At 42.8% G+C, this 24,001-nt stretch overlaps 1 protein-coding gene across 1 annotated transcript in view; it reads right to left on the bottom strand.

Annotated features, from left to right (window-relative positions):
* LOC137434017 (integrin alpha-8) overlaps positions 1-24,001 on the bottom strand; it is a 158,190-nt gene that overhangs the window by 13,156 nt on the left and 121,033 nt on the right. Inside the window, exons 18-25 of the mRNA XM_068126607.2 lie at positions 12,869-13,006; positions 11,539-11,606; positions 10,960-11,107; positions 10,461-10,553; positions 6,062-6,141; positions 5,648-5,728; positions 5,379-5,484; positions 1,755-1,913 (exon numbers count right to left, since the gene is read on the bottom strand). Of these exons, the coding sequence (XP_067982708.2) occupies positions 1,755-1,913; positions 5,379-5,484; positions 5,648-5,728; positions 6,062-6,141; positions 10,461-10,553; positions 10,960-11,107; positions 11,539-11,606; positions 12,869-13,006 (873 nt within the window). The remainder of the gene's footprint in view (positions 1-1,754; positions 1,914-5,378; positions 5,485-5,647; positions 5,729-6,061; positions 6,142-10,460; positions 10,554-10,959; positions 11,108-11,538; positions 11,607-12,868; positions 13,007-24,001) is intronic.

The raw sequence follows: 24,001 nt of genomic DNA, 5'->3' as shown, positions 1-24,001 counted from the left end.
GGTGAACAGCTGTTTTAAAGACCTGGAGGGAGGAGTGGGATTGAAGGGAGTGGGGGAGTTTGTTCCAGAGGCGGGAGAAATGAGGAATGAAAGAGTGAAGGTGAATAGAGAGTCTTGATTTTGCCAGTTTCACCAGAAGAGGGTTGCTGGCAGGTCTTGTGCGACCTGAAGGAATATTTGGGAGACAGAGCATAGATAGAGCTGGGAGAGCAAAGCCGGAGAGGAGTCGGTAGAAGACAGAAAGACCACCAACCTGCCTGCGGTGAGTAAGTGAAAGGCCCTCGGAGTTAGCTTCATCGCGGGAGATTCCAATGATTCTGAATGCTTTGGTTTCACCAGCGTGAAGACGAGCTAGGTGTGAGTAGGAGCACCAGCCCAGGGCGGAGAGCAGTACTCCATTGAGGTGCGGATGAAAGCCTTGTATGTGGTGAGGAGCTCAGGTGAGCCAAAGAAGGACTTCGCACGACGGAGGATGCCCAGTCGAAGACTGGCTTTGGAGGCCAGATTGAAAATTATGTGAAAAAACAAACAAAAGAAAAACAAAGGTTGCATTGTCCCCCTGCTCACCCCCCCCCCCCCTACCCCCAAAACTCTGCCCGTGCAGAAGGGGATGCATGGAGAGGACAAAATGATGCATGGGGTGGACAATATGGATACAGAAGGAACCTTCAAGGAGGGAAACTGGAAATTTGAAATAAGGAGGGATTGGGTGGGGTTAACGAGGATAGAAAAGATCATGGTTTTGGATTGGGAACGGTCTGAGATGGTGGTGAACTACTTTCTTGATGACCTGGAGGGAAGAATGAGATTGAAGAGAATCTGGAAGTTGGTTCCACAGGTGGGAAAAAATAGGAACAAATAAGTGGGAGTGAGCAGTGATGCTGGATTTAGGTAGCTTCCAGAAGGGAGTTGATGGTGGACTGTCTGTGCCCTGCTGAAACCTGGGGTAGGGGTGGGAGAAAGTGCGGAAAGAGCAGAGGGTGCAAGATGTGAAAGGAGGCTGCAGAGTGTAGAAGAATGATAAACCACCGACCTGTTTGCGATGGCCAAATTATAAGCTCATAGATTAAGCTTCATCACCTGAGATTACAATCTTCAATTCCTTGGTTTCCATGGCATCAAGCTGAGCAAAATGTAAGGCAGATACTCTACCAACTCTACTTGTGAGACAAGTACTCTACCAAGTGTGGATGAAGGCCTTGTAGGTGTATAGGAGTTCAGGTGTGCCAAGGAAGGACTTTGTACGATGGAGGATGCCAAGTGGAGGCCAACTTCGAAATGTGGTTTGCCCAAGAAAGATCATGGCTGATAGTGAGACCCATGAGTTTGAATGTCTGCATTTCCTCAAGAGGATTGTTAATAAGGTACGAGTAGATAAGAGGATGGGGGTAGGGTTGCCTGACGGTCCTTTCGGAGAGAGATAGTAAGAGTGTGGGATTTTGTAAATTTGAATTTAGTTTGTATAGCCAAACGACATCAAAAATAAGCATAAAATTAAAGCAAACCTAGGTATCAGTTTCTGAAATAACAACAGGCAGAGTTAGGAAAAACAATCATTTACAGGTAGATTTAAGCTTTGTGGACTGAAACTGAACGATGCAAAAAGTAAACGTACGTGTCATGAAACAAACTACATCATATCATCGGGAAGGAAGTGCAAAACCAATCAATGGAAATTGAAAACAGTCATACAATAGTACACAAAAGCCATGCAGGCAGCAAAAGTCCACAAGTTTGCCTCAGAGGGTCCTTACGCTGAGCTGTAGTGGGTTGAGCGGCATGTTGGACGAGCAGTTGAGAAGTCCTTCGACCTCCAGGTATATGGGATACAGGAGTCTCTCCTGCTCAAACTGCAGAGGAATCTCTATTCTGAGCCAAGCACTTTGCACTGAACTTGGCCCATCATTGTACAGCTGCACAAAGAAGAGATGGTCATTCAAAAGAGGCAATGGACACCAAGGTTGCATTTTCAATTATATTTTCTTAAAATCTGCTCTATTTTTCAAAAAACATCGATTATTATCTTTCAATAATTATTTTGCATTTTTGAAAGGATTAATTCATCACTTGATTTGGAAAATAAGAAACAGAAACGCAACCTAGGATTATAGTAACTCGTGGGGTCACCCGTGGGGATCCCACGGGCATGGAGGTGTATCTTTTTTTTTCTTTTTTTTTTTCTTTTTTTTTGTATACAAGATCGAGGCTCGTGAAAGAGCAAACATTAATCACACAAAAAGACAAATCGACACACAAAACACAAAAAACAAGGGGAGCGGCAGACAAGATGGGGAGAGAGGGGGGAGGACACAAAAGAGAGGGGGAAGAAGGGGAAGGACACAAACACAACATTTGAGAGCAGGGACATCGGGAGGACTTGGGGGGAGGTGGGAGAGGATTAAAACATATGAACACTGCAAGGACTCTGGGGTGAATTACCGGGGGTAGAAAAGATCAAGGTTTTCGATGGGGGAAGATAAGAGATGGTGGTGAACAGCTGTTTTAAAGACCTGGAGGGAGGAGTGGGATTGAAGGGAGTGGGGGAGTTTGTTCCAGAGGCGGGAGAAAAGGGGAATGAAAGAGTGAAGGTGAGCAGAGAGCCTAGACTTTGGCAGTTTAACCATAAGAGGGTTGCAGGCAGATCTTGTGCGACCTGAAGGAATATTGGGGGGACAGAGCACAGAGAGAGCTGGGGGAGCAAGGCCGGAGAGGAGTCGGTAGAAGACAGAAAGAAGACAGATCTTGCGATCGGTGCAGCCGTTTTTGCGGTAACCAGGACAATAACGTTATGCAGGAGTCCAAACCTGAAAATGATGGAGACCAAAGCTGAAATTGGAAAAACAATATAGCCTATTTTACTCCAGGGGGTCCCAAGAATACCCACCCAAAATTTAGTTGCGATCGGTGCAGCCGTTTTTGCGGTAACCAGGACAATAACGTTATGCGGGAGTCCAAACCTGAAAATGATGGAGACCAAAGCTGAAATTGGAAAAACAATACAGCCTATTTTACTCCAGGGGGTCCCAAGAATACCCACCCAAAATTTCGTTGCGATCGGTTCAGCCATTTTTGCAGTACCTGGGAATGGACGGACGGACAGACAGACAGATGGACAGACAGACGGACGTACATTTGGTGAATTATAGTAAGATTTAAAAACTTTGTATGTTTTGCACATTGCATGGGAACTTCTTGTTTCCTATGCAGCCTGCGGCTGCTTGGCTGTGTCATTTTCGAGAAGTGCGACTTTGCTTCTGATGCAAAAGGAGGATGAGGAGATGCAACGGAATACAAGTTTCTGTGAAGACGCGTGTTTTAGAAGAAGATTGGATGAATATAGTTGGAAGAAGTCTTTGGCAATTGGCAATCCCATGCAGATTAAGGAGCTGCCTTTTCCACATTTGAAGCCGAATAAGGAACCCTTGGCCCTTTCATCACCGATGGCTACTGAGATTGTAAAATGTCCTCAGCTTTTGCCTCATGTGGGCAGAGAAAGAACGAATGTACCAAGCTCGATGTGCAATCTTTACAAACTGCATGGGATTGGACAAACTGCAATCTTTGTCTTGCAGGCCTCATATCCATCCCCGGGGCATTAGCATTTGGAATACACAGACTTCAGGCACTAGGTTGAAGAAGGGTGGTTGAAGAAGGGTCCCAAGGTCCCAAGTAGAACCACCTTTAGAGGCCATTTTTCCCCGCAGAGCAGGGATTGGCCTTTTTTGGGCACCGTGGTCCCCTTTTTGAAGCTGTGGCGGGCACAAGGGACAATAATTCCGCGCACCAGTGGGTGGCGCGAGCGTCCAGGCGGGGAAGGAAAAGGCATGCCCCGCCTTTCGACCGATCGGCCACGCCCGGGGGCAAGGAGTGGCCTCGGGACATATATGCGGGCTCTAAGCTCGAGCCCACCCAGTGCTGAAGTGCGAGCTCTTAATAAAGACTCTTTGTTTGTACCAATGCGTTGTGGCCTACCTCTCTGGCAATTGAGTCGTGTGTGCACAGCACCACAAAGCAATGTTTTATGGCCGGATGCTCTTCCAACCACCAACCCTGTTCGTCACCTTTTGCGACACACAGGGAATTGCCCGTGAACTGGTACTCAATTTGCCGACCTCGGAAGGATGACAGGCTGAGTCAATCCCCCTGGCGTTAATTCGGCGATCGACCGGGATTCGAACCCAGGATCCTTGAAGGTATGTACCTTGAAGGTATGAAGGTATTCATACTTGAAGGTATGCAACCACCAACATCCTCGGGTCCCCAGCAATATACCTGGCAAGTTAAAAGTATATCGGACCCGTGGTTGTCGAGAAACAGCGGTCACAGACAAACAAACGTACAAACAGAGATTACTGGAATTATAGATAGACTAGGGCATTGCCCGTACTATATCTATATCTAAAATTATATCCCCCCCCTCTATTTACATGAAATGGTTTGGTCCAAAGCGAACGGCTTGCGAGTACGGTGACAATCCCCCCCCTCTATTTACATGCAATGGTTTGGTCCAAAGCGAACGGCTTCCGGAGTTTGGTAAAGAAATCGCCATCGCGTGCACAAACGCGCAGGAAAGCGAATGAATCGCAAATTCGGTTTTATTAGTTTTAAAACATAGTTTAACGCCAACATAGTTTGCAAACGTGAAATAAATGAATACGCTCTCAAATGTGCCATCCGAGGCAGAGTGTGTCCTCCACGTTCGGCACACGCGATCGTTCGCTGCTCTCTGATTGGTTGAATCGTTTTTTGGACATAGCTCGGTAAGTAATTGTCCGATTAATATGAAACCTTGAAAAGGCACATCCTCGGGTCCCCAGCAATATACCTGGCAAGTTAAAAGTATATCGGACCCGTGGTTGTCGAGAAACAGCGGTCACAGACAAACAGACGTACAAACGTACAGACGTACAAACAGAGATTACTGGAATTATAGATAGATGTTGATTGTTTGAGGCCTGGTATTGGCTTAGCGGTTAGGGTGCCAGCTTGGGATCCTAGGATCCTGGGTTCTGAATCCCGGTTGATCGCTGAATGAACACCAGGGGGGTTGACTCAGTCTATCATCCTTCCGAGGTCGGCAAATGGAGTACCAGTTCACTGGTAATTCCTGTGTGTTGCAAGAGGCGACTAACAGGGTTGGCGGCAGGAAGGGCATCCGGCCGTAAAACATTGCTTCAAAAAGGGGACCACGGTGCCCGAAAAAGGCCAACCCCTGCTCTGTGGGGAAAATGGCCTCTAAAGGTGGTTCATACTGTTGATTGTTTGTGCTATTGCTATTTTGAACTTACAAACACACAAGATCATTGAAAACAACACAAACGAAGTAAGAACGGCAAAACTTTACAAAAGCAAGATAATATAAGAGGGTAAACACCGACCTGGATAACCTGCTGCAGTTGTGGTCCGACTTCACTCTCGACATTGGGGTTGTGCACAGATGGCCATTCTGACACATGTACAGTAGGTTCTGCTGGTCTGAATGGTCTGAGAGATGAGAATCGGTACAGCAAAAGTGGAGGTGAGCCATGCATGTCATTTCAAACTGAAGTAGCAAATCTTGGAAAGAATGATTGAAGTAAAACAAAATTGTACTTTTTATATAAAAACAAGAAATTGTGGTCTAAGATGTGTCCGAGTAGGCCGTTACCCTCGGATGATCAGGTTAGCCGACACGCCGACCTCGGAGCTCAAGGTCAATGTCTGCGCATCTGATGGCACTTGGTTTGAACTGCAAGCACAGGTCAAGAGTTCAGGCTAACAATGAGACATCAAGGTAAAAACGAGTGTTGTGTGAAATTATAGCATTTAATTTCATGTATTGGACATTATTTACCCGTTTATTTATCTTGGACATGTATAGTTCACAAATTGATCCCTCTGTATTAATAAATATTTGGTGTGGAAGATTCAGACAGATGCAGGTGTCAACATGTCAACACGATGCCAAAGTTATTTTTCCACCTCAAATGGTAAAAATAAATAAATCGAAATATAAAAGTCAATTGCAAAAAGCAATGTACGTGCATTGTAAAATATATGCCAAAGGAAATAAATCAATAACCTTCGCAATTTGCTGTGGAAAGTCAGAGAGGTTGTTAAGTTTGTGAGCTGTGTGAACGAAAACCTGAGTTTCAAGAGCACCTGAAAACACACACGCACATAAGTATCATCCACCATCAGGACAATGCAAGACCAAGTCCATGCAAGATCAAGCCTTGAAAACTAACAAACTCATGTACTTCAGACCAAAAAAGTAGAAGTAGACCAAAGAAGGAAGGGGAGGAAACTGCAAATATCCAAAACAAGGCCTACAAGAGCATTCGGCCCCAGATAAGGACACATGAACGCAGCACAAAAAAAATGTGAAGGCACACATAGAGATGCGCCAGTACATTACAACAGAAAGGTGAGACTAATGATTCATTAAAACTGTTTAACAAGACAATTTTGGAACAGGTAACTTCAGCATCCGAAGACAGCCTCTCAGAACAGAAAAAATGGCATCTACCTGCAAAGAAACCCAGAGTCAGAACTTTGCTTCATATAAAAGTTCTATATAAGGTCTGCGTAATATGTCCTTATGATGGATGTCCTTGTCATCTATCTATAATTCCAGTAATCTCTGTGTGTCTGTGTGTCTGTGTGTTTGTTTGTCTGTGACCGCTGTTTCTCGACAACCACGGGTCCGATATACTTGAAACTTGCCAGGTATATTGCTGGGGACCCGAGGATGTGCCTTTTCAAGGTTTTAAATTAATCGGAGAAGTACTTACCGAGCTATGTCCAAAAAACGCTTCAACCAATCAGAGAGCAGCGAGCTATCACGTGTGCCGAACGTGGCGATCAGACTCTACCTCGGACGGCACATTTGAGAGCGTATTCATTTATTTCACGTTGGAAAACTATGTTGCCGTTAAACTATGTTTTAAAACGAATTCAAACTGCGATTAAATTAAAACGATTCATCGTAACTGCGACGATTTGCGAACTTCCGGACAGTGAAGACTTCACTTCCGGCAGCCAATCACAGAACGCTTTGTTGCGTAGGCGTGGCCGATGTGAGAACGAGCGGAGCTGAGCGCGTTACGAGCTGACCGCCATTACGGTACGGTTCGTAATTCGATTTCTTCCGGAGAAAATAATAATTTCTCGATTTCATATGCGCATTATTTCTCCCAATTCAGTCAGAGCGAAGGGCGGAAGCGAAGAGCGTTGTTTTTTTTGTTTACGGGCGTACGGGCGTACGGGCGGGGTAGAGCGTACGGGTAGCGTTTTTTTTTTTTTTTGGCAAGGAACGGGCACCCACGTACGGGCAATGCCCTAGTATGTGTAATACGTATATGTACAGGTTCGTCGATGAGCATTTTGCTGTGTTCACGCAAAATAATCTGGAGCAATAAATCTGTGTTAATTCCAAATAATTCTGATCAGTATTAAAGTTTGGACCAGTATAGTATTAATTATTGGGAATTAACATGAAAATATGGATAATGTGGCAGCGAGTAAACTACTTGGCATCATGATATGGTGTGGTGGTTGATCACCTGCCTACTGTTGCCATGTTAAAACAAAACAAAACAAAACAAATATATATATATATATATATGCAAGACATCTCCTGACATGGTGAAGCAATAAGGAATTATAACTGTATCTGGTTTGTGGTCACAAATAAATGATCGTGTGGTGTGCCTTACTGACGAAGCTCATAGCGAGGGCAAAACAGCTCGGCAGCTCCACTATCCTTTATTTGTGAGCAGTAAATGTCGGTTTTTACCGAGCGTGCCCAGGGAAAGCTGCACAAAAGGCGATGGAGGTGATGTGTGCAGCCGCAGCATGATGTTATGTCATGCTGTGGCTATCATGAGGCCAGAAGAGCCATTTATTGGTTATACGTATATATGCCGACCTAGTTCTAAACTGCCATCCCGGTGTTTCACAGGCAGGGTGATTCATCAATGTCCATTGGATGGACGTTAAACTGGGGCATCCCGTCTGCCGGCATTAGTTGGTGGACGCTAAACATCCCATGGTGTCCTTCACGAAGTTTAGGTGAGCCATCACCAGCACCACGAACAAATTCCAAATTCCTGCTCTGACTACTCAAAATAATATCAGGCCTGGCTGGCTAGTTCATGGAAGAATTCGACCAAAAGCTCCTCCGGTCAATCCTACAAGAACGTGGGAATAATTGTGCTGTGCAAATAATAATAATAATAAGAATATGAAAGATTTAAAAAAATATTGCGAGAAGATTTTTTTGGCTAAAGTAACGTCAATTTTTTTTTTGTACTATTCAGTATTTCTCGATCTGTTTCCACTGATCACAAATCACATCATTATAGCGCAGCTACTGTTTGGATGGGAACATCAAAATGGCAAACCCAAAACCTTTTTTTCTTGAATGAAATTAACTTTTCAATGCTAAACAATGCATTTAAATTTATTTATTATTGTACATAACATCGAGGCTCATTTAAGAGCAAGCACCTTAAACATACATTAGCACATAAAACACAAAAAACATAAACGGACACGTAAAACAATAAAGGGAGGGAGACACACGATGGGGAAAGAGAGGGAAGCACACAAGCACAACAGTAGAGAACAGGGACATCGGGAGATCTATGGAAGGTAGAGGGCTGGGGGGGGGGGTGGAAGAGGGAGGGAAGGGGTACACGGTATAAAACAAATTGCATGAGAGAGAGGAACAAATTGACACTACGAGGAATTTCAGGAATGAAGTCGGAGATTGAAAGAGTTGGATTTGGGGTGTAATGACTGGGGAGAAAAGAACATGGTTTTTGGAGGGGGGGGGGGGGGGGAGGGGGAGACAAGAGATGGTGGTGAACAGCTGTTTTAAAGACCGGGAGGGAGGAGTGGGATTGAAAAGAGAGTGGGAGTTTGTTCCAGAGGCGGGGAAAAAAGAGGAATGAACGAGTGAAGGTGAGCAGATAGTCTTGATTTTAGCAGTTTCACCAGAAGAAGTTTGCTGGCAGTTCTTGTGCATCGTGAATGAATATTTGGGGGACACAGCACAGACAGAGCTAGGCCAGAGAGGAGTCAGTAGAAGACAGACAGACCACCAACCTGCCTGTGGTGAGAGAGTGAAAGGCCCTCAGAATCAGCATCATCGCGGGAGCTTCCAATGATTCTGAAAGCTTTAGTTTATACAGCGTGAAGTCAAGCTAGGTGTGAGGTGTGAGCACCGGCCCAGAAAGAAGAGCAGTTTCCATCAAGCTGCGGATGAAAGCTTTGTATGTGGTGAGGAGCTCAGAGGGGCCAAGGAAGGACTTCGCACGACGGAGAATGCCCAGGCGGTGACTGGCTTTGGAGGCCAGCAGGGAAATGTGGTTTTCCCAGGAAAGATCATGGCCGATAGCTGATAGTGAGCTTGAGTGACAGTTTCAATTGTCACAGCATTTGTTTCAATTGGCTCTGTTTCCCATATTATTTCTAAAATCGCCATTTTTCATCCGATTGACTGGGAAAATTGAACAGCATTTGCACATTGAGTCACTAAATAGGGAAACCAAATATTTTTGAGATCAAAAGGTCAAATGTCAACTCAAGGTCAAACTTCCAAAATCATAAATTTTCATCTGAAAAATCATCAATTTTCATCCAATTAACATGAAATTTTAACAGCATTTGCATAGTGCTTCACTGAATTGGGAAACCAACTATTTTTGAAGTCAAACGGTCAAAGGTCCACCCAAGGTCAAACTTACAAAATCATCAATTTTCATCTAAAAAATCATCAATTTTCATCCGATTGACTTGAAAGTTTAGCAGCATTTGCATGGTGCCTCACTGAATTAGGAAACCAACTATTTGAGGTCAAAGGTCAAAGGTCAACTCAATGTCAAACTTATAAAATCATCAATTTTAATCTGAAAAATCATCATTTTAAATGCCATTGACCTGAGCTTTGATCAAGATCGTCAATTTTAATCTTGATGATATGGACAATATGATGGATCAATGTCAACCTTTTTTGGGGGGAAGGGGGTGGATTTTGCAAGTATCGTGCTCTGCATGACATCTTGTTATTTTTTTGTAAGTAACTGAAACTATTATAGTTATCGGAAAAAAATATTGCACTTTCTCTTTCTGTAAATCGTCTCATTTGATTACTCCAGGAACTTATGTTCATTTTCTTGATTCACGTATTTTTCTCCTTCACAACAATTTAATTTAACAGGTCTCAGGTCTCTTGCATGTGTTCTCTTTTGGTGGACTTTTTTCCTGTTTCTCTTCCTCTGGTCTCGATTTGCTGTACATTACGTAAATGGGGTGCTCATCAGTTCATCCACATCAATGTGCGGCATTACAAAGCATTTTCACGAGCCTTGACCTAGATATGCAAAACAATGAAAAGCTGCATACCAATAAAGGATAAGCAAAGCCAAAGTACAAGTTGGCAAAGCTAAATGGTTTAAATATCAGGTTTGGCTTACACTAGTTCCAGCTCCCATTGGGTTTCCAAGGTCACAGATCACCATCTTTGTAGAATTCTGCAGTTTGTAGGTGCAGGCCAGGGCACGGTGTCGCTAAAAGACACGAGTGCAAGGGGGATCACGCTCATGAACTTCTGATTTATATGACAATACAGTGCAATATAGTAAAATAGGAGAAAATAAAGTCCTTTAACTTATCAATAATGGCACAAGATGCTCACAGACTCCAACAAAGATCTTGAGCCTAAAAAAAAACTGACAATTATATAGTCTTGAAGAGCAATAAAAAATCATTATGCAAGTGGATAATGGGGTGGAAGGAGTATAAATTGAGAAAAAGAAAAGAAGGAGCATTGGGGAGGAGGTTGGAGAAAAGATGGAGGTGGTTGGGAAATAGGAAGTAAGAGGATGGGAGGAGTATTAAATCCTGTCACTTTTCTGTGCATATGATGTATATAGCCCCTTAGGTCAAATAAGTGCAAACCTGAACCACGTGTACCTCATCACTGTTGTTTGCTCCATCATATTCCAATTCTTCAGGCAATTCGACGACAAGCTCTGCTTCATAGGCCCCCTCGCCTGCATTGCTGCAGGCCAGGCTCAGAATCAGTGGATGCTCCTCTCCGATGAACACCTTTGAACGATCTCTGTTGAAACACAATAGCCAAAAACATCCTCATAAATTAATCCTTACATTGACCTTTGGAATGCCTGTTTTTTTAAATAATAAAACCATTAATATAAAATGTTGCAATGCAAAATAAGCGATATTGTTAATGCTTTCTTTGTGATGCTGTGAAAGGTTCCCTTCATATTAAGAGCCAAGTCAAAGACGAATATTGATGTAAAGCTACAGATTTGCTCCAAACATGAAGTGAATTTTGTATTTGTAGTCCTGTTTGCAATCGGCTGTCATCATGGGTGAGAATCGTGATTGGGATTCAAATTCAAATTGACATTTTATAAAATAACACAAAATGAAGCCATTCATTCACAAAGGCTGATCCTTATAGTTAAAGCCTCAGGAGAGCTATATAACAAGAACTATCTACTTACGCATTTAAACAGAAGCACTTACAAATATCCTGAGAGACGAAGGTCAGGCACGCATATATTGTCCTTTCCACAATCGAGCAGGATGTGTGCCTGATTACGCACACACACACACACACACACACATGGCAAACTGAATTATAACATAAACTTAAATTACCAACCAAATTGCAGCACAACCCACAGATTCAGCATTTGTAATTAGAATATGCCAAAACAATCATACAATATGTTAATTCTAGAATCAGTATATATATATATATATATATATATATATATATTGTATATATATATATATATATATATATATATATATATATATATATATATATATATATATATATATATATATATATATATATATATATATATATATAATATATATATATATACATGTCAATCACAAAATATAACTCACAATCAGAAAAGGAATTTGAGGGGCATGACTCCGAGAGTGATCTTTGGTGAGGTTTCATCAATATCTTACTTAAAAGAATAGTCTTTGTGATGTGAAAACTTGCACTCGTTACCACAGCTGTCTCTGCATTCTCCCTCTACCCCAGCACTCCTCTCCCCACCAAATAAACAAAGAATATTTATCTATCAGCCAGTTTCCTGGGTGGAAGCCATTTTTCTCAGGAGGTGTGGGTGTTGGCTAGTTCCTCATAAAAAGAGAAAAGAATGGTTGAAGAAGATTTTATAACAATCTAGGGTTTTAAGATCAGGAAACAACGGGCAATCTTGTTTTCATTATATCTTCATAATAACAGTATCAATAAAACCCACGTGCATAAAACAACAAAAGGTGTCTGCTTAAATATGATGGGCAGATCATTTGCTATTTCTTTTTGGTGAATAATTTGGGGTTCAAGGAGTTTGGCCGGAATGTATTGCATATCGGAGTTCTGAACTGAGGCAGTTGTTCATTGTTTTTAAAAACGAACATTGTGCTTTCATGAGTGATTCAGCGAGGTATACTACATTCAAATACAAAGGTATTGATCAAATAATTCCGCCAACATGAAAAAGGTATTTCCGTGTTATCCCATCAGCACCTGTATTGACCTGTGAAGACATCCCGGTAAAAATTAACAAAAAATATTTTTTCCAAATTCTGCAAAAACTCATTATCTTTAAACCCAAGTAGGAAATGTGTATAAAGAGAAAGTGCTTCAAAGTTACATTAACGTCATTCTAAATTTTAAAGTTTACGGGTGCAAAAAGTTTATTGCATTACACAAAATAGTGCAGCATGTGCACAACATGTTGTCGATCATCGCAGCATCATACAAAAATTTTTTTAACAAGCTATTGATGGTACATTGTACTATAAATAGCTATAATAGAACCAGCACCTGTTGTTTCAGGGAATTGCTGATATAATGGTTTAGGATTGGAGCAACAGACTTGTTTTCTGACTTGTGGGTAGTGTCCAGACTGTAGTTAAACCCAATAACAACTGGGGAAAGCTTGTCTCGAAATTCACGTCCGTCCTGCAATGAGATGACATCAAGTTATATGTTTGGAATCATGGACATGTATCAGTACTGTATTTCTGGACCATGCCATGGCAGCAATACAGTGCCCTCCATAAGTATTGGAGCAGTAAAGTAAAATTTGTTATTGTTGCTACATACTGAAGAAATTTGTATTTGAGATGAAAAGATGAATACGAGGCAAGTGTACAGAATTGGTATTTCGGCTTTTATTTATTAGTATTTCTATAGATATGTGTTTTACCATGCAGAACAACAATGCTTTTTATGTTCAGTCCCCTTATTTTAGGTAAGCATAAGTATTGGAACACATTAACCTGAATCCCAATCACGATTCTCACCAATGATGACAGCTGTTTGCTCACCTTCACTCCTTCATTCCTCTTTTCTCCTGCCTCTGGAACAAACTCCCTCACTCTCTTCAATCCCACTCCTCCCTCCAGGTCTTTAAAACGGCTGTTCACCACCATCTCTTATCTTCCCCAATCCAAAACCTTGATCTTTTCTACCCCCGCTAATTTCACCCCAAATCCACTTTTTTGAGGTGCCGACTTCTTTCCTGGAAGTCCTTGGTGTCCTTGCGTTTTATACCTATCCTGCCTCCCCCCAGGCCCTCTCCCTCCCACACATCTCCCGATGTCCCTGCTCTCAAATGTTGTGTTTGTGTGCTTCCTCCCCTTCTCTCCCCATCTTGTCGACCGCTCCCCTTTTTATATACTTTGTTTGCTTGTTTGTTTGATTTGTTTGTTTGATAAATGTTAGCTCTTTCACGAGCCTCGACTCTGTATAAAAAAAACAAACAAAAAAAAAACCTAAAGTAAATTGAAGTAATATGATGATGATGACAACCCCTTTTTGCAACTTCAGATGCATATGGCTGCCGAAGCAGTTTCTTGGCTATTGGGCAAATCCTGGACGGGTCGCCACTCCAACACAAGATACTCGAGTGGCTCATTCATCCCAGTAAGCTAGTACTCATTTTGCCGACCTCTGAAGGATGACAGGCTGAGCCAACCCACCGGTGTTAATTCAATTTGATATAACAGGGGCTTGAACTCAGGACCTTGCAAGCTTAAGCCAGTCACCTTAATCATTAAGCCAACACCAGGCTTAAAGTAGTATAATAGTATTTGGTTGCATATTCCTTGCATGTAATAACTGCATCGAACCTGTGACCCAATGACATCACCAAACTCTTGGTATCTTCCTTTGAGATGGTTTGCCAAGCTTTTACTGCAGCCATTTTCATTTGTTTGTTTGGGAGGTGGGGGTGCGGTTCTGTCTTTAGTCTCTTCTTCCACAAGTGAAATGCATGCTCCATTGGATTTAAATCAAGAGATTGATTTGTCTAGTCTAAAACCTTCCACTTTTCCCCCCTGATTAACTCCTTGGTTGTGTTGGCAGTGTGTTTTGGGTCATTGTCTTGCTGCATGGTGAAGCACCACCCAATGAGTTTGGAGGCATTTTCTTGTCGATAGGCAGCCAAAATGTTTCTGTACACTTCCAAATTCATTCTGCGGCTGCCATCATTAGTTACATCATCAATAAAGATGAGTGAGCCAGTTCCAAAAGCAGCCATGCAAGCTTAAGCCATGACAATACCTCCAACATGCTTCACAGATGAGGTAGTATGCTTTGGATCAAATGCAGTTCCTTCCTTTCTCCACACTTTCACCTTTCCATCACTTTGGTTAAGGTTTATCTTGGTCTCATCTGTCAATAAAACTTCGTTTCGTATCCCAATGGCTCATCTCTGTAATTCTTGGCAAATTCTAATCTCACCTTTCTATTTTTGGTGCTGATGAGAGGTTTGCATCTTGCGGTGTAGCCTTTGTAATTCTGCTATCAAAAACTTCCGCAAAAGGTAGATTGTGATACTTTCACCCATGTACTGTCGAGGTTGTTGGTAATGGCCCTGACAGTTGTTTTAGTGATTTCTTCACAGCTCTGATGATTCTTTTGTCATCAACTGCAGCTTTTTTCTTATTTGACTGACCTGGCCATTGTCTATTGCTAAGTACACTCATTGTTTCTTTCTTTCTTTCTTTTTTAAAAGATATTCTAAATTGTAGAATTTGCTATGCCAAGTTGTTGTGCTCTGGCTCTAATTGAATTATCCTGTTCTTTCAGCTTCCAAATTGCTTGCTTTTCTTTCATAGACAGTTCTCTGGTCTCCATGTCTGTTTATGCCTCCTGACTCCCAAGGCAAAAGCAAAGGCTAAAACCAAGACTCGGCATTCACAGTTATTTTATGGGTGAACAGTCAATGCAACAAGAAACCCCTGTGCAGCCAGAAACACCTGCCAGTCATTTGTTCCAATACTTATGCTTACCTTTAATGGGGGAGGGGGGGGGGGGGGACTGAATATTAAAGGCGCTACTGTTCTACAATGGTAAAACATATATGGATAGAAATACCAAGAAACAAAAGTTGACCTTCTATGCTTTTGCCTCAAATTCATATTTTGATCTCAAATCCAAATTTCTTGAGTATATAGCAATAATAATAAATTTGACCAATACTTATGGAGGGCACTGTATATCAAGTCAGAACTATAGGCATGTTTGTACCTATAGATCAATATCTCATGAGAAATTCCATGTTAAACGATGTGTAACATAGACTAAATATGTGGACAATTTTATGGTTAGGGTTAGTAACTAGAAAATTGCAATATACTGTAAATAGAAAATTGAATTTGATTTGAATGTGATGTATTGCCTCTGCCCACGTTAGATGTCAACCCACTGTTATGTTTGATCTCAATCAAAGTTCACCTGAAAAATTAAAGGTCACATGAAGAGAGAATGTCAGAGAGAAAAGAGAGAGAAGTAAAAGAGAATGTCGCTCTTGGTACTCTGAATCCTGTGATGAGGCAGTTGCTTTAAAAATAACTTGCATTCTTCTCCTGGAAGGCAAATCCAACCAAAGGCACAAAGCAACAAAGCCCGCAGCAAGTGTGTGTCTACTCTACGGAGAGCCAGAAAACAACATCTGTTCAATCTCTAGAATGAGCTTTCAAACTCATATCCCTCCTCTAAAACCTGGTGGCACCTTGTCAAGTCAAGTTCCTTGTCTTACATCAATAAACCATGCTCGGAGGGCCGAGGTGGTGGAATTGCCGTTATTCACCGACAAGACATCAAGACCAACCTCATCTCCATCTCATCTGCTCCATCATTTGAACACCTGGCTTTTAAACTCTCTGGTCACACACAGTCAGTCATGGCTGTTGTCTACCGCCCTCCCAAACCACACCCATCATTCCTGTCTGACTTCTCCTACTTTCTGACCCAGCTATGTTCCCTCTCCCCCTCAATCCTCCTCCTTGGTGATTTCAATATCCACATGGACTCCACTGACTCCATGCTAACCACTGACTTCACTGATTTACTCACCTCCTTTAACCTCACTCAACATGTCAACTTTCCTACCCATAACCGTGGTCACATTTTGGACCTTGTCTGCTCTACTGGACTAATTTTGCACCATCTCTCTGGCTCCGACCTCACTCTCTCTGACCACCTAGCCATCACTCTGACCATCAACATCCCCACCCCAGCACCAAGGCATTATCGCACTATCAACTTCCGTAAGCTAAACGCTCTTTCACCTACCTCATTCTCATCGACCCTCTCTGAAAAAATGTCCACTTCTCCCTTCGTTGACCTCCACACCCCTTCTGACCTCACTGACTACTACAACCACACTCTCTCCTCCTGCCTTGACCAACTTGCGCCTATAAAAACCAAAACAGTTTCTTTCACCCATTCTGCTCCCTGGTTTACCCCTGAACTCCGCCTGATGAAAACTCGTGCTCGCCAACTTGAAAGACTCCGCAATAAAACAGGTCTCACAGTTCACTCCCAGGCCTACAAGGACCACATACAACACTATAAAGATGCCCTCTCCCATGCCCGCTCCGCCTACTACTCTCAAATTATCCACTCTGGCTCCGGAAACCCAAAAGCACTCTTCTCTACAATAAACAAACTCCTCAGCCCCCTGAACACCACCACCTAGTCATTCACAATAGACAACTGCATCTCCTTCCTTTCATTCTTCCAACGCAAAATTGAAAACATCTACAACAGCTTGACCACCGCCGCACCCGCTCCCCCTCAAACCACCTGCCCCCCCTTATCCTGCCATCCCCTGTCTCAATTCTCCCCAGTCTCCCCTACTGACCTCTCTGAACTCCTCATCGGAATGAAAACTGCCACCTGCACTCTTGACCCCATCCCCTCCAGCTTTGTCAAGGCCTCCCTTCCTGCTCTCTCTCCACTTATCATTGCAACAATAAACTCCTCCCTGTCTACAGGCATCGTCCCACCATCCCTCAAAATTGCTGCTGTTACCCCCATTCTGAAAAAACCTGGACTAAACCCTGACACCCTAAATAACTTCAGACCCATCTCCAACCTACCCTTTCTGTCAAAGGTTTTGGAACGCGCTGTAGCCACTCAACTCAAACATCACCTCTCTGCCAATAACCTGTATGAAACATTCCAATCCGGATTCCGCTCCAACCACAGTACTGAAACTGCTCTCCTCAAAATCACCAACGACCTTCTCCTCTCCTCTGACGCTGGCAACCTCAACATTCTCATCCTCCTCGACCTCAGCGCCGCCTTTGACACCATCGATCACACCATCCTCCTCACCCAACTTGAAACCACCTTTAACATTACCGGCACTGCCCTCTCTTGGATTAAATCATACCTCTCTGACAGACGTCAGTTCATCTCCATCAATAACTGCAAATCCCCCACTGCTCCCCTCCCCCAAGGTGTCCCCCAAGGTTCAGTTCTTGGCCCCCTCCTCTTCATCCTTTACCTGTCCCCCCTCGGTCACTTAATCCGCCGTCATGGTCTCCAATTCCACTGCTTCGCCGATGACATCCAGCTTTTCATCTCCACCAAGTCCATCTCCACCGCCACCCACTCTATCCTGACAAACTGCATCACTGAAATAAAATCCTGGCTTCAAATCAACTTCCTCAAACTTAACTGTGATAAATCTGAAATAATCATCATTGGCCCAAAAACGCTCACCAAGTCCACCCATAACTTTGCCCTCAACATCGACGGTTTCCCAGTATCCACCTCCCCTCACATCCGGAATCTTGGCATCATCTTTGACCAAACCGTCTCCTTCGACAAATACACTAAACAGATCACAAAGACAGCCTTCTTTCACCTGAAAAACATCGCCTGTCTCCGTCCATCCCTCTCCTCCGTGGCTGCAGAAACCCTCATCCACGCCTTCATCACTTCCCGTCTGGACTACTGCAATAGCCTCCTTTATGGTTCACCCTCAACAATCACCAATAAACTCCAATACATTCAGAACTCCGCTGCCCGTCTACTCACCCATTCCCGGACCCGTGACCACATCACCCCCGTCCTTTACAAGCTTCACTGGCTCCCCATCTCCCAGAGAATCCAGTACAAAATCCTCCTCTTGACCTACAAAGCCCTCCATAACCTGGCCCCATCCTACCTGGCTGACCTCCTCTCCAGACACACTCCCACCCGCAACCTCCGCTCTGCTGGTACCAACCTCCTGACCCCCCCCCCCCCATCCGGACCAAATTTAGATCCTGGGGGGACAGGGCCTTCTCCATCGCTGCTCCCACCCTCTGGAACTCGCTACCTCACACCATCAGAGACTCCTCCTCACTCACCACATTCAAAACATCACTCAAGACCCACCTGTTCAACACTGCATTCAACATTTAACCCACAGCATCTAACCCCTGACTATCTCCTCTCCTTCTCCCTCCTTTGTGCTTTGAATATTTCCCTATTGATTCTTCTTTTTTTGCAATTGTTTTTATGTTTTGCTATGCATTATGTTTTGCACTCTGTCAAAGCGTCTTTGGGCTTCCTGAAAAGCACTATATAAAATAAATGCATTATTATTATTATTATTATTATTAAGTCTGTCTCTGGTGTATGCTCCCCCTCAACCCGTTTTCCTCACTTCAAATGGCACGGCAGCTGACACCGCTCGTGAGAAGGCCGAATGTTGCAATTCTGTGTTTGCTTCAAAATTTTGTGTCCCGAACTCATCTCTCTGTACCCACCCTTTACAGTCGTACCCAACTGCTCCTGGATTTGGTGTCTTTTGCACCTGAGAAGATGGAAAAGTTTCTAGCAACCCTCGACTCCGACTCTGCAACTGGATCGACCGGCAACAGCTCACATACATGTCCTTAAAACCTGCTCTGCTGCCCTTGCACTTCCTCTCTTTACCATTTTCACCCTGTCATTTACCACAGGTCATTTTCCATCTAGCTGGAAATCAGCCAACATCACAGCATTACATAAAAATGTGCAAAAACTGATCCCCTTAACTACAGACCAATTAGCTTACTTCCAATCATCAGCAAGGTCAGGGAATCCAACATCGCAGTTGATATAAAATAATTCCTTTTCTCCAACAGCCTCATCTCAGATCATCAATTCGGATTCAGACCTGATCACTCTACCTTGGAGATGCTGTCTCTACTATCCCAACAATGGATGTAGGCCCTCAATGTCAGACATGAGATCAGGGCCATCTGTCTTGACATATCTGGAGTTTTCAATACAGTCTGGCATCCCGCCATACTCTCCAAACTGTCTGCCTGTGGAATCCAAGGCAAACTCCACTCTTGGATTCCTGACTTCCTCTACTCTCATAGCCAACATGTGGCTCTCAACGGAATCCTTTCACGTCCTCTCCCTCTCAAAGCTGGAGTACTCCAAGATAGTGTTCTTGGCCCCATCTTATTCCTAATCTTCATCAATGACCTCAATGACTCACTGGAAAATCCCCTTTTTTCCTTGCTGATGACTACACGCTTTGCCATAACATCCCTCATCCTTCTGGCAGATAAGCAGCTACCTCTTCCCTCTCCTCAGACCTTGACAAAATCACAAACTGGACAAACACTTGGAATGTCTTTCAATCCTAAGAAATCCCAACACTCTCTCTCTCTCTCTCTCTCTCTCTCTCTGAAAGGAACATTCTGCAAACCCTCCTATCTACTTTCTCAACAACCGTCTTGAAGAGTTTCAGTCACTCAAACTCTTGGATCTCACTCTCAGCCACGATCTCTCTTGAGCAAGCCACGTTTCAATGTTGGCCTCCAAAGCAAGACACTGACTGGGCATCCTCCATCATGCAAAGTCCTTCCTTGGCACAGCTAAGATCCTATTCACCGAAAAGGCCTTCATCCGCAGCTTGATCGAGTACTGCTCTCCCCTCTGGGCTGGCTCCCCCTGCCTCACACCTAGCTCGTCTTCACGCTGTTGAAACCAAAGCATTCGGAATCATTGGAATCTATTGCAATGAAGCTGAGTCAATGCGCATATTATTTATTTCACCAGCGCCGACAGGTCGGTGGTCTGTCTTCTTCCACCTCATTTCTCATCTTGCACCCTCTGCCCTCTCTGTGTCCCCCTTTCTCCCAAATATCTGCAGGACACATGCAGCCCATCAGCAACCCCCTCCTAGTGAAATTGCCTAAATCCATTATTACTGCTCACCTCCACTCATTTATTCCTCTTCTTCCCACCTGTTGAACCACCTTCCACATTCTTTTCAATCTTATCCTCCTTCCCTCCTGGTCTTCAAGAAAGCTGTTCACCACCATCTCAAGCCAAAAACCATGATCTTTTCTACACCCGTTTAACCACACCCACCCCTTCTAAAATTCTGTTTGTGTATCCATCTTCTCCACCCTTTGCCTTCTCTCCCAACCCCTCATCGTTACCTGCATCTGTTTTTGCCCATCTCCTTTCTCCCTCCATCCTGCTATTGGTGTTCCCTTTGTCCTGCTGTTCCCTTTGCTATTTTGTGTCCTGGTCTGTTCTGTGTCTTGGCTCTTCTACGAGTCTAGAAAATGTATAAAAAAGGTCGTAAAGGTCCAAAGGGTCGGTCCTCTGTGTCCAACTTGTCCACCCCATGCATGCGTGTTTTGCGTCTTGTTGTCAATATTTTAAAAAGCCACACGACCTTCAAGCTTTGACCTATTGAACTTAAACTTGAATCAGTTCATCCTTGCATTACAGTACATATTTACATCAACTTTGATTGAACCCTTCAGTGTTTCACAAGTTATCGTGGTCAGAATAAAGATGATAACAGACAGATGGACAGACAGATGGAAAATCTGAAAACAATGCATCCAGCATTTGGCTGAGGAGGCATAGAAAGGTCAAAAAACAAATTTTAAACAGTAAGCAAAAACACAATTTCACAGAAAATGAACCGTGAAGTAGAGTTAAAAAGTGAACCTAAAGTGGTTCTGGCAGGAAAGTAGAATGGCTTTCCAAGGCTGGCGGGATTACCCAACGGTGTACACACTCACTTTTGCACTGTCAATATGTGCACCGTCAATTAGAAGGACGTTAAACCAGAAGACCACTCTGCCAGCTTTGGTCTTTGGTGGAATTTAAAGATGCCATGGTGGCTTCAAGTGAAGATTAGGCGAGCTATTGCCGGCAGCCTTAAGAAATTACAAATTCCTACCACTTCAGTCAATCATCAGGCCTGGCCTGCCAATTATTATTGAAAGGCATGGGCCAACACACATCGCCATGTGACCCCACAAGAGGGGGCTGTCGAAGTAGTAATAGTTGTAGAGAACAGTTTTCCAAATATTAAGAGACAAGCTATGACTATGGGCTGCCAAAATTGCCGAGAGATATGCACACTTGCATCTGAGCTGTCTATCCTGGGCTTGAATGTTGACCGAGCTATACACTGTTATCTTGCTGTTTCGCAAATTGGCAAGGCATCAGTGTGTGCTGTCACTCGGGTCAAAATTGGGCCTACCATTTGCCAGGATTAGTTGGTAATCATTGCAGATCCCATGTTGTCCTTCATGAAGAGTAGGCGAGCTATCGCCGGTACCCTGAACAAATTACAAAATCATGCTATGACTGACGGCTGGGAAAGCAATGGCAAAACACCCAGCATAACCCATGTCAAGAATCCGCTACGGCAGTGCCAATGCTCTTAAAAGTACAGTACAACTCATTATCATGAATAACTCAAAGACAATTACTTTGATTTGTACCAAAGATACCAGCTATTTGTGTGAGTTCAAAATCTTTGTAACAGCACCCTGATGGTAAAATTACCTAATATAAAAGGAAAACAAAATAATGTGATATTAGGTATATCAGAAAGTAATGTCGTATTTTAAGCTGTTTATTCCTCTTTGAAAAATGACATTACTTTCCGGTACACCTTATAGAATCAACACCTTGCTTTCAACAGTCAATAATCAACACCTCACTTTCAACAATCAATAATCAACACCTCACTTTCAACAGTCAATAATCAACACCTCACTTTCAACAGCCAATAATCAACACCTCGCTTTCAACAGTCAATAATCAACACCTCACTTTCATTAGTCAATAATCAACACCTCATTTTCAACAGCCAATAATCAACACCTCACTTTCAACAGTCAATAATCAACACCTCGCTTTCAACAGTCAATAATCAACACCTCGCTTTCAACAGTCAATAATCAACACCTCACTTTCATTAGTCAATATATAATCAACACCTCGCTTTCAACAGCCAATAATCAACACCTCGCTTTCAACAGCCAATAATCAACACCTTGCTTTCAACAGTCAATAATCAACACCTCACTTTCATTAGTCAATAATCAACACCTCGCTTTCAACAGTCAATAATCAACACCTCGCTTTCAACAGTCAATAATCAACACCTCACTTTCAACAGCCAATAATCAACACCTCGCTTTCAACAGTCAATAATCAACACCTCGCTTTCAACAGTCAATAATCAACACCTCGCTTTCAACAGTCAATAATCAACACCTCACTTTCATTAGTCAATAATCAACACCTCACTTTCAACAGCCAATAAATCAACACCTCACTTTCAACAGCCAATAATCAACAACTCACTTTCATTAGTCAATAATCAAAACCACGCTTTCAACAGTCAATAATCAAAACCTCGCTTTCAACAGTCAATAATCAAAACCACGCTTTCAACAGTCAATAATGAAAACCTCGCTTTCAACAGTCAATAATCAAAACCACGCTTTCAACAGTCAATAATGAAAACTTCGCTTTCAACAGTCAATAATCAAAACCTTGCTTTCAACAGTCAATAATCAAAACCTCGCTTTCAACAGTCAATAATCAAAACCACGCTTTCAACAGTCAATAATCAAAACCTCGCTTTCAACAGTCAATAATCAAAACCTCACTTTCAACAGTCAATAATCAAAACCACACTTTCAACAGTCAATAATCAAAACCTCGCTTTCAACAGTCAATAATCAAAACCTTGCTTTCAACAGTCAATAATCAAAACCTCGCTTTCAACAGTCAATAATCAAAACCACGCTTTCAACAGTCAATAATCAAAACCTCGCTTTCAACAGCCAATAATCAACACCTCACTTTCAACAGTCAATAATCAACACCTCACTTTCATTAGTCAATAAAATCAACACCTCACTTTCAACAGCTAATAATCAACACCTCGCTTTCAACAGTCAATAATCAACACCTCGCTTTCAACAGTCAATAATGAAAACCACGCTTTCAACAGTCAATAATGAAAACTTCGCTTTCAACAGTCAATAATCAAAACCTTGCTTTCAACAGTCAATAATCAAAACCGCGCTTTCAACAGTCAATAATCAAAACCACGCTTTCAACAGTCAATAATCAAAACCTCGCTTTCAACAGTCAATAATCAAAACCTCGCTTTCAACAGTCAATAATCAAAACCACGCTTTCAACAGTCAATAATGAAAACCTCGCTTTCAAAAGTCAATAATCAAAACCTCACTTTCAACAGTCAAAAATCAAAACCTCGCTTTCAACAGTCAATAATCAAAACCGCGCTTTCAACAGTCAATAATCAACACCTCTTTCACCAGCCAATAATCAACACCTCTCCTTCACCAGTCAATAATCAAAACCTCACTTTTAACAATCAAT

Source organism: Myxine glutinosa, chromosome 10, assembly GCF_964187855.1.
Source record: "Myxine glutinosa chromosome 10, kmMyxGlut1.1, whole genome shotgun sequence".
In the NCBI taxonomy this organism is placed as follows: Eukaryota; Metazoa; Chordata; class Myxini; order Myxiniformes; family Myxinidae; genus Myxine; species Myxine glutinosa.
Note: the sequence above shows the minus strand (reverse complement) of the source record. Positions and strands in the feature narration are given on the sequence as shown.